Source organism: Coffea arabica, chromosome 11c (genome assembly GCF_036785885.1).
Source record: "Coffea arabica cultivar ET-39 chromosome 11c, Coffea Arabica ET-39 HiFi, whole genome shotgun sequence".
NCBI lineage: Eukaryota > Viridiplantae > Streptophyta > Magnoliopsida > Gentianales > Rubiaceae > Coffea > Coffea arabica.
Window position 1 is genome coordinate 31,620,443 of NC_092330.1, and position 10,125 is coordinate 31,630,567.

Consider the following 10,125-nt stretch of genomic DNA (forward strand, 5'->3'; position numbering starts at 1 on the left):
TGATGTTTACTCCCCATTAAATAACATCAGTAGCGCTTACTTACCATTTGGAAATAGTGAAAAGTTTTATTCAACCCCTCCATTATCTTGCACTTCCAAAGTACCATATGATTATTTTCTATGAAACATGTACACCATCTAAAACAATTCATACCATCAGCCTTGGGCTGATGGCCACCACCAAGCCTTTAAGGCTTTGGTGAGGTGGAGGCAAGGTTCGGCCACTAATTTGCCAAAAAAATGCCACTAGACATGAGAGGCCAAGGCAGATTTAGAAATGTGGAATGATGAATTTGGCTTGAGAAGCTTAGTCTGAAAGCACATCAACGTCAGCACATATATATATATGTGCATAAAGATTGCTGTAATGGATTGAAACATGGATGGAAACAAGTCAAACTAAGAAGAATAGCCTCTACATTAAATTAGAAGACCATAACCGATCACCCTTCCAACGTTGCAAGAACTGGAAAACCTAAATTTCTATACATTATCTAACTCAAAATTATATACAGGTATGAAGTTGGAAAGTGTACATTTGCTTTGCTAAAAGAAGCTAATTACACAATCTAAAACTAAACAAACATCTGGAATCTCTCAAATTCCTAACCTCTTTGTGCCACATTCTGAGCAAAACTTGGAGGTCTCCCTCAAGTAAGGAGCTCCACATTCATCGCAATACTTTGCAGGGCTTGTTGGCTGTCGAATATAAAAGTAAAGAAAACGTTAACAAGTGTCCAAATAAAAACAATGGAAAAGAGAGAGAATGTATTCAAACTAGACATGTTTATAGAAATGGTTTCCCACTTGATGCCAGACTAATGCAAAGAACTTTAAAAAATAAGCCTTCAAGGATTATATAAGAAATCAAGGTTCGGGAAAGACCAAAACCTCCTATATATATACACTTTATGAGATCATTAGAAAGGGAAGCAAATCCAAAATTAAATAAAGTCCCTGCAATACTCAATTTACACGCTTTACAACAGAATTCACACTCATTAAAGAGTTTTTATTCCGAGAGAGAGAGAGACTCTATAATCTGTTTCCATAAGTACAAAATTAGTCAGCTTCAGAGTTGATGCTCAGGGAATCAACATCCGAGGTCGATTTTCAAAAAAGAAACTTTACAATCAACTTCAAAAAACCAACTTTTCTGCAATTTTGCATCCTGCTAATACAATATGTACTATAAATCATCGGTTTCTTGGTTGACCATTGTTTCTGTGATTTAAGTGAATCTTTAGGGGGTCCCTAGATTTGGCCTTTGCACCCATTTAAGATTGAACTAAAGTCAATATCCTGTCCCAAGGACTCCCCAATATATCAATCCAAGTCCCAATTTGCATTTGTGGTCGATTTAGCTCAAAGCTAAAATTGCTGCTGGACAAAAAGGCAGCAATAAAGTTGACATTTTATAGACAGATTTAAAAATCAGACTTCTTGAAAATCAACTACAACTTTCAACACAGATTTTGTAAAATCCACAATGATCAAGGCTTATTCAGATGATTTTTATGTTTTTTATTGATTTAAAAACCCCAATTTAAGGAATTGGAAATTGCAAAATGTAAATTTAGAATCAATGTCAACAATATCAACATCAAATAAAGAAATCAGCTTGAAAATAGATCTCTGGTGCCAAACTCCCTCTATCACTTGGATCCAACAAGAGTCTCAAGACTTTTCAACTCTACTACTAAATGCCCCGGTCTTCTTCTACACTATGTCAAAACTAATTCTTATGAACTACAATGTTGCTGCTCCTCTTCTCCACATCTACTTCTCTACTATCCATAGATGCAAATCCTTCCTTCTACTAGTACTGGGTTCTTTTCTTCTTTAGATTGATTATTCTTGTGCTATAATACTACCGCAGCTCAACATGAAGCAAAAGTCAGTATCAATTACTAAGGTTGACTTTTGCAATGTCCACTACCTCACCTTTTGAAGTATATATTTTTATTGAGGTTTTAACATTAAAGAATTATATATATATTTCCTCCATTAAGCGCGAAACAATCCCTCCAAAATAAAAGTAAATAATTTAGGTATCCATCACATGTTTCCAACAGCATTTTTTCCCTTTCTTGATCAAGTTTCACCTCTCAACTTCTTGTTAGTACTGATGCCATTCATACAAAGTCATTTAATTAAGTCCAATTTTTAGATTTACTATTATAGAAGTGATGAAGTCTTCATTCAAAACCTTAATGGCGCATAACATGAAAACCTAACAAGTACATCACTAAATTGAGTGTGATAGGATGAAAAGTATTCCAAATTCTCTAAAATTGAGAAGTAATGAAAAGAACAGTATTCAGCATTCAGAAATCTGTAAAAGCTTGGCAAATTTTTTTTGCAAAGGGTGCACTTGAAAGGTAAATACAAAAATAGTGCATATTTGCAAGCTTTATTCTTAAGGGCACTTACACTAACTTCAATGTACCCTTTTTTCCCTGGTGTCAGGAGCTGTGAATATCGTACACTAATTGATGTAGATGCTCCTCATATTAAATAGCCCAAAATTTTGCCCTCTTAATAAGTTAATTAGGCAGCCAAAAACACCCAGTTCTCTAATTTCTCTAAAAGTTTCATGTTAAGTGAAAATGCATGAGAAGATAGAAGACAGGTTCAAGATCAAGAAAAGCAAAAGCCTCACCAGTACATGCAGACGTCCTCCTACATGACTCAAGGTAGGTAAGCAATGCATATGCTGAGGAATTGTAGAAGGTTGCTGACTTTGTGAAATGTCAGACAAATGCGCTGCTGGACCACAATTCTGGTTGTGGGAATAGTGGGCAGCGTGTTGACTTTGATCAATATGGTGTGGATGTCCATGCTGCAGAGGATGAAACTGAGTCTGATGTGTCAAGGGATGGATATGTTGTTTTGATGACGTTTGCTGGGTGTTCTGTGGCTTTATAGTTTCAAGACCGATATTAAAGATCAGTTATGAATGTTTCTATATCAATGAAAACTAAATTGAAGATCCGAAATGATGAAAACCAACAAACTCAAAACATCCCCATTAATTTTCTGGAACATACAAGAATATTGGACGGTATCCCAATCAATAATCAAATAAAAGTGGATGAGAGACCATACAAGGGAAAGCACATCCAGAAAATTATTTCCTAAAAAGGTAAAATGCATCATATTCAGCCTCATTCTACAGATTTAGTATGTTTTTACATTATTTTTCCATGCACCTAAAAGAAAATCGTTACGTCTCAATGGGACTGAGGGAATCAACGGAGGGCAAGCAGGCCACCAAGAGGAAAAAAAATAAAGATTGTTTATAGACCACTGTTATGATCTATCTTGATATGAAACCCAAACAGTGTTGAATGAGGCAACATGCCTCGTATAAATGAATTTCAATTTGAAATGCATCATCACTTCTGCAAACGCTCTTCTCCATGCATGTTTTAAACAATCTTGCAGCTACTTCACACATACTATTAATGATATCCAAAATATTATTCAAAAAAGGTTCAAATAAGAAATTTAACGCATGCTAACTGAAATTTCTTATGAAATCTTACTTCATTGATAGAACGATAGCCCTGAGCAGGAACCATTGGAGAAGAGTTATCTGTGTCAGTGAAGTTCTGGAACATGTATCAAAACAAACCAAATAGGTTAAGGTTGAAATGATGGTAACTAATTAAGCAGTATTAGCTACATGCTCAGAAGCCTACAGGCAAACCAGGAATATTGGCAATGGAGTTTGTTGCAACTCGCCTATACTTGTGTCTTGGGGCATAAAACTTGTAGTCTCTAGCAGAGACAGCAACTTCGGTCCGTCCAGTCAATCTTTTAAACCTATATAAAAGAGCTATCATTTTCAATAGACAATTCAAAACTTTTACAGAACTGCTAACTTGACAACTTATTTTCTTCGAAGTTGCAGCAGAAATTAGCATTAGCACATTAATGTCTTTACAAAAAAACCCAAAACTTGCCTGCACATTATCATAGTAGCACGATAACTAAATACCAAACATCAACTTTTATGCATTAAAAAAAAAACTTTAAACAAGTTGTCTGAGTAATAACAGTTAATCACATTTTTTGAAGTTGTCAGGCCCATTTATAAGCTCATATCATTGAACAAAATAAATTGTTGAAAGCAAGGAAAACACAGCCTAATTTTTTGACAAGGAAGTACAGGTAATCAAACAGAAGCCAATTTCCTTTTGGTAAATGATAACCTGACACTCGTAAGATTAATTACAAGTGTGCACAAAGTCTGAAGCAATTCAACTCACATAGTCACTTCACAATATCAGCATAAAGAAGGCCATAAAGCACACTTTGAGCCCCAACAGAGGGTTACAATCCAATATCTGTTTAAAATTGCAGAGAGCGTGGTTCATTTGTTGGAAGAATTTTAGAGGACGAGCGATATACAAAAGCAGGATTTCCTTTTCTTAACATTTTAGAGACTAAATCTTACTCAAAGCTATCTCCTCCATTTAGAGGACTGAAGGAGATAGTGCAGAGTTTTTACCAACTGTAAGTCATAGTAAAAGAATACCAACAGGTATGGTCACATGAAGAGCTCTACTTATTTCATGATCAATGCTTATTGATTTCTCATACACTGCAGCATTGTTTACGAGCTCAAGTCCCAGTACGATCATTGGATACCACACACAAGTTAACTAATAATTCATACCATCAAAGTGATGCAGAACAATTAAACTCTAATGCAACATCGTCAGAAGACACAGTAGATAGGGATTGAATATGGATTCTGTTTTCAAGTGTTTAAACAAAACCAGACAAACACAATCTCCAATGAGACCTACAAGGCATAAATCAATAATTCAAACTGCACTCAAAGGTAGGGCATTTCACATTTTATAGGAAGCTTTGTACTAGAAACAAGGGTATCTCCAATTAGAGCAGTTATTGGTATCAAAACAATAGCAATTCATACAAGCCAAATCTTCTAATCAGTAATTCGGCAAAAGAAAAATTTTAATTTAATTAATTCTTTTTTATCTTTATCAAGATCTTTCCTTTTGTCCAAAAGTTGACTAACTAATTTTTATCAACACTGTCCCTATTTTTTAAAGTGAAACAAATTAGGATTCTCAACTCTATAGAGTGCGCTCCAATACAAACTCTAAACCTAGTAAGAATATGACAAAGTAATGCTGCTAAAACTAACAGATGCTTAATTGAGGCAAAATCTTAATTCTAATACAACGTCATGAACTTGAGCCAGAGGCAGAACAAATATGATAATGTCTCTATATATACAGCACGGCTTCCAGTTAAAAAGCGTGTCATTTTGTGTTATACCCGTTTTACCACTTCATGCTTAACCACTAAAAAATGACCACTAAACCATACCCATACACCAAGTAAAAAACTATGACACTCATACATCATTGAAAAAAAACCAAACAATAACTGTTTACGATCTTCAATTTAATGCCCAAGCCAGTACGTGACTTGGACAAAGTTTCATCACCCTTTCTTCCTCCAACTAATTTGCTATTCTATATCTTTTTTATTACTTATTATTTTGTGTCATTTTGTGTTATACCCGTTTTACCACTTCATGCTTAACCACTAAAAAATGACCACTAAACCATACTCATACACCAAGTAAAAAACTATGACACTCATACATCATTATAAAAAAACCAAACAATAACTGTTTACGATCTTCAATTTAATGCCCAAGCCTGTACGTGACTTGGACAAAGTTTCATCACCCTTTCTTCCTCCAACTAATTTGCTATTCTATATCTTTTTTATTACTTATTATTTCTTTTAAAATATGCATACACATAGGGTGTGCCTCACCCATTATTAGTTAATAAAAATCCTTCACACATCTAAAAAGGAAAAACTTCATTCAAAAACCAAATCATTCATTTTAAATTACAAATGACCATATAGACTATAAGATATCAAATGAGTCCCAACAACTGAAATGCAGCATCATCCCTCCAAAGCAGTTTGTGGAGCTAAAAGAATAGATTATCGTTTGCTCAATTTTTGTGACTAAGGCCAATGAATGTACTAGAAAGAATAAAAAACATATACCATTCAGCATCATCGATACATATATTTGCTGGTTTGTCAACGATCGCTAGGCCGTTTACTACTACAAAGCGAACACGCTTCTCTTCCTGTATTACCAACTCAGGGAATCTTGACCTTGTTTCGAAAGAAGTAGCCAATTCTCGTCTCTTAAATATGCAAGGCCCTGTTTGTCCAATATATCCAAAATAAGCCAATAATTAGGAGGAGGAAGACATTAGTAAAAGGAACCTCTAATTGAAAGAGTAAGTAAATAGCAAATGTGTATTTGAGATAAACATTAAACATGAAGACTTGTCCACTCATTAACCTTTTAGTCACAATAAACCGAAAATAAACATGTTGGGAGCCAGACATTGGACTACAAAAATAAATAAATAAATAAACAACAGCAAATGTACATTATCAACACATTAACTAAAAGAGGAAATGGAAGCCTGAGTATGCCAACTAGATCCTCTACAACAAACTGAAAGTCATAGAAGTTTCCTTCAACTCTAAAAGCAAAAGGATGATGCAACTGCTACAATGAAGAAAGTAAATAGAAGGGGGTTAGACAAAAGCAGAGATAAAGATGCAAAATGATAAGTTAGTTAACTATGTTTGTCCATAGGAGCTCAATTCGATAATTGAATCGAATGCCAAATCAAGCGTCTAATCAAGGGATAAAATCATTTAACCTCAACATCACAAATTACGAATAAAACAGAAAAAATTTCCTACCTTTTCTCGGAAACTTCTTGGCAAGCTTTCTATACAGGCCACCAGCTGCTTCAAGGGCCACACCAATAGTTTTTTCACGAATGCCATTTAAAGGAGAAAGCCTTAAATTGACTTCATTAACCAGAGTTTCATACATGTTAGCAATATACATCAAGGGCAAAACAAACAGTGCGTCACCCTCATACCGAATCTCCCTTGATCTTCTCTTGTTTAACTTATCTTGCACAGATTGAGGTGAATAGTCAGCCTCCGTATCCGACACTTCAACCAAATGCGGACTTATAAAATGGTCCACAATGATGTCTAAAAATCTTGCCCTTGCTGTTTCAATAGGTGATACATCTGCTTCAAAGCCAAATCAAAGATCAGATATTGGTTAAAAATTTTAAACATGCAACATAAATTCTAATACTACTCCAAACACAGTAAGTAAATAAACAGAAGGTGTAGTCACCTTCAGTGGTCAAAATATTGTAGGGACCTCTTGAAGATCCACCAGCTTCAAGGCTTATCCGATCTTCCTCTACCCCTACACTGTGAAGTGGCAAGGAATTTCTGTATGACTCGTGCATGCAATCCTGAAAGTCAATGTAAAACAAAATTACTTCAACAACTTTCTTGCGGCCAGATACTCTCTGAATTAATGATTGATCACTTAAAAGACAGAAGTACATATGTTTTAGAAGCATAATCAAAACTGTAAAGGAAAAGAATTTGTTCTGTGGGACTAAATAGGTCTCCAACCCCAGAGAAAAAAATTCTTTGCTTTATGTATCATCTCACATGAAAAGCAGAGGGCATTCTACCTTCTTACATAATTTTCATTTCTAAGAGGCAAGTAATCTCATTCAAGAAGAGGACTTAAAAATGTACATAGTTTGATTCCCCTTACAGTAGAACAATATAACCAAGAAAGACACTACAGTGTCCTCAATTGATGGTGATTACGATAAATTGCTATTGAAACAGATAACAGTGGTCACAAATGTACCACTATGCTTCAGAAGGAGCATAATGCTTTCCTTGTTTGTTTGACCGTTGCTTTAGATGCAGGTAATTTTATAAATGCAAGTTGTGTGCTTCCCTACTAGCTCAACTTTTTGTGGATTCATTCACGGAAACTTGGAACAATGAAAGAGGTGCTACACCATTACCCGTTAGCAAAAACTTTTCTTTCTCTAGTGCAGAGATTTTTATGCAGTTTGATCCATCTCCTGTTTCATTCCTCATTATCTTCTTATCAATCAACTTAGCATGTTCAAAATCTCAGATTTGAAAAAGAAACCTTTGGTCTGATCCTCAGATAGAAAAAGGAGAATGAGAGTAGACAGTAATATTATACTCCAATCCAGTTGCACCACCTTTTAGATACACTAGATCTCTGTCATTTCTTCAAATGCTTCTAGTAGCTATTTAAGGATCAGAATCTTCAAGGATATTAGAGTTCCACAGAGAGATGAAATACTTGGGCATTATATTTCTAAAAAGTCATTGTACATCTGAGGTGCAGACTTATACGGGATTAAGTCAGATGTTTGTTTATTCAGACCAGGATACACTCTTTCCCCGCTCTCATCAAAGCAAAGCTCTTTCATTACCATCAGTTACCGTCATCTTCATCAATAACCGATGATTCTCTTAAATTCTTAATCTCTTTCCCAAAATAAGGTCCATGACACTCATTTCAACACAGCAATCCTTCGTAAACTAGGGCTCTGTCTCTCCAAAATCCAAATCAACTTTTCTCGAGTGTTCAATTCGCCATTCAAACATGTAAACACAAGACTTCAAGTATTTATATCATAAGCAGTCCTTATTAAGAATCAAATTTACATCGCAAAATCTAAACTTTAAAATGTAAAAAAAAAAAAAAAAAAATTATACTTCTCCTACTTATCAATTTCCTATTTCTCTTCTCAACTTCACAAGAAAAAACCAGAGAAATTTTGAATAGGACTCACACTAACAACAGCAGCAGAATCCTCATCATCATCCAAGCTATCATCAGTTACGTCATCACCACCTCCGCCGCGGTCCACGTCATCACCAACACCACCGGCGCCGGCAGCAATATCATTCGCATTAAGATCATGCAACGAGCCGCCGATATACGAATTCGCCGCTCTTAAATTATAGTGCTCCACCACCGGAACCCTAGTCCCCATCCTTCCTTCCAATTCCAATTTCTCCCCCCAAATCTCTTCCTCCTCCTCTTCTTCTTCCTTTTCCCCCTCTTATACACCCTAAAATACTTCTCTGCAACAAAAAAGTACATTTCAGAAGCCATCGATTGATCGAGGAACTTTCACTGCGCGCTTGTGTGCGTGTTTTTCTTCACGCAGAAGGGTTTTGTAAAATTGTAACGGCTAGTTTTACTGGGTCACACTGTCAGTGTGTGTTTCGTGTGCCTTCTGTGTGTAATTTGATTCCAAGCCTGAGGTGGAGAGAGGGGTGTCTCATACCTGGGTGAAGAAGCAGATTCCGAGCCTGAGGTCGAGGAGCAATTTCCAAGCCGGTAGGTTAGGGTGAAAAACTAGTGACGTGGTTTTGTTCAGTGAGTGAGCTTTGACACGGTGTTTTTCAAAAAAATATATTTTTTTTGACACGGTGTGAATTTTAATTTTTATGCTTTTTAAAAAATATATTATAACAATTTTTATCATGTACTATATATTTAATTTGAAATGTGATCAAAAACATGTTTGTGATTAGGGATGTAAACGAGTTAAATTTAATCAAATAACTTGCGAGTTCGTTCAATCAAAACTCGAATTCGAACTTATATTGATCGAAATTTAAAAATAATGGGGTGTTTAAATAAAACTCACTAACTGCTTTTCCCTCTTTAAAATCAACCTTACTATCAAAGGGTTTGCATGGATTAAGTGTTTTTTTGGAGTATTTTTGAAACATTTCACTGTGCCATCTGGATTTCAACAAAATTTTCATTGTAAATAGTCCACATGAATTAAGTATTTTTTTTATGTATTTTTTCATATTTTTTAAATTTAAATTTTTATTAACTTGTTTTTGAAAATTTGTTAAAATTTTAGCACCGTTGACTATTATCACAATCTCTCTTCTTCTGTCTTCTCTACACTCCTCCTCCTCCTCCTCCTCCTCCTCTCTCTTTTTCTTCCTCCGTTGCATTTACTTTCTCCTCCTCCTTCTTATCGTCCCCTTCCCCCCTCCTTACCTCCTCAATTTTAGTTTGAACTTAAAATATGATAAACATTTTGCTATGTTTCGAAGTAGTATATACAACATTGACAAAAAAGAAAAGAAAAAAGCAATACATACAACATAAACAAATACTACATGTTAAAGTTTTCTGGA

General features: G+C 35.1%; 1 protein-coding gene across 3 annotated transcripts; it reads right to left on the reverse strand.

Annotated features, from left to right (window-relative positions):
* Nucleotides 1-400: 400 nt before the first annotated feature.
* LOC113719705 (uncharacterized protein At2g02148-like) lies at nucleotides 401-9,341 on the reverse strand. Of its 3 annotated transcripts, none has more exons than XM_027244992.2 (9): nucleotides 9,252-9,341; nucleotides 8,751-9,045; nucleotides 7,244-7,367; nucleotides 6,790-7,131; nucleotides 6,070-6,232; nucleotides 3,705-3,828; nucleotides 3,549-3,614; nucleotides 2,663-2,914; nucleotides 401-699 (listed from the first exon to the last, which is right to left on the reverse strand). In XM_027244992.2, the coding sequence occupies exons 2-9, from the start codon at nucleotides 8,952-8,954 to the stop codon at nucleotides 598-600; spliced, it is 1,377 nt and encodes a 458-aa protein (XP_027100793.1). In that variant the 5' UTR covers nucleotides 8,955-9,045; nucleotides 9,252-9,341; the 3' UTR covers nucleotides 401-597. The 3 variants fall into 3 exon arrangements, with proteins under 3 accessions (XP_027100793.1, XP_027100791.1, XP_071926816.1); XM_027244990.2 differs by having other exon boundaries at nucleotides 2,663-2,920; XM_072070715.1 differs by lacking the exon at nucleotides 2,663-2,914.
* Nucleotides 9,342-10,125: the final 784 nt, after the last annotated feature.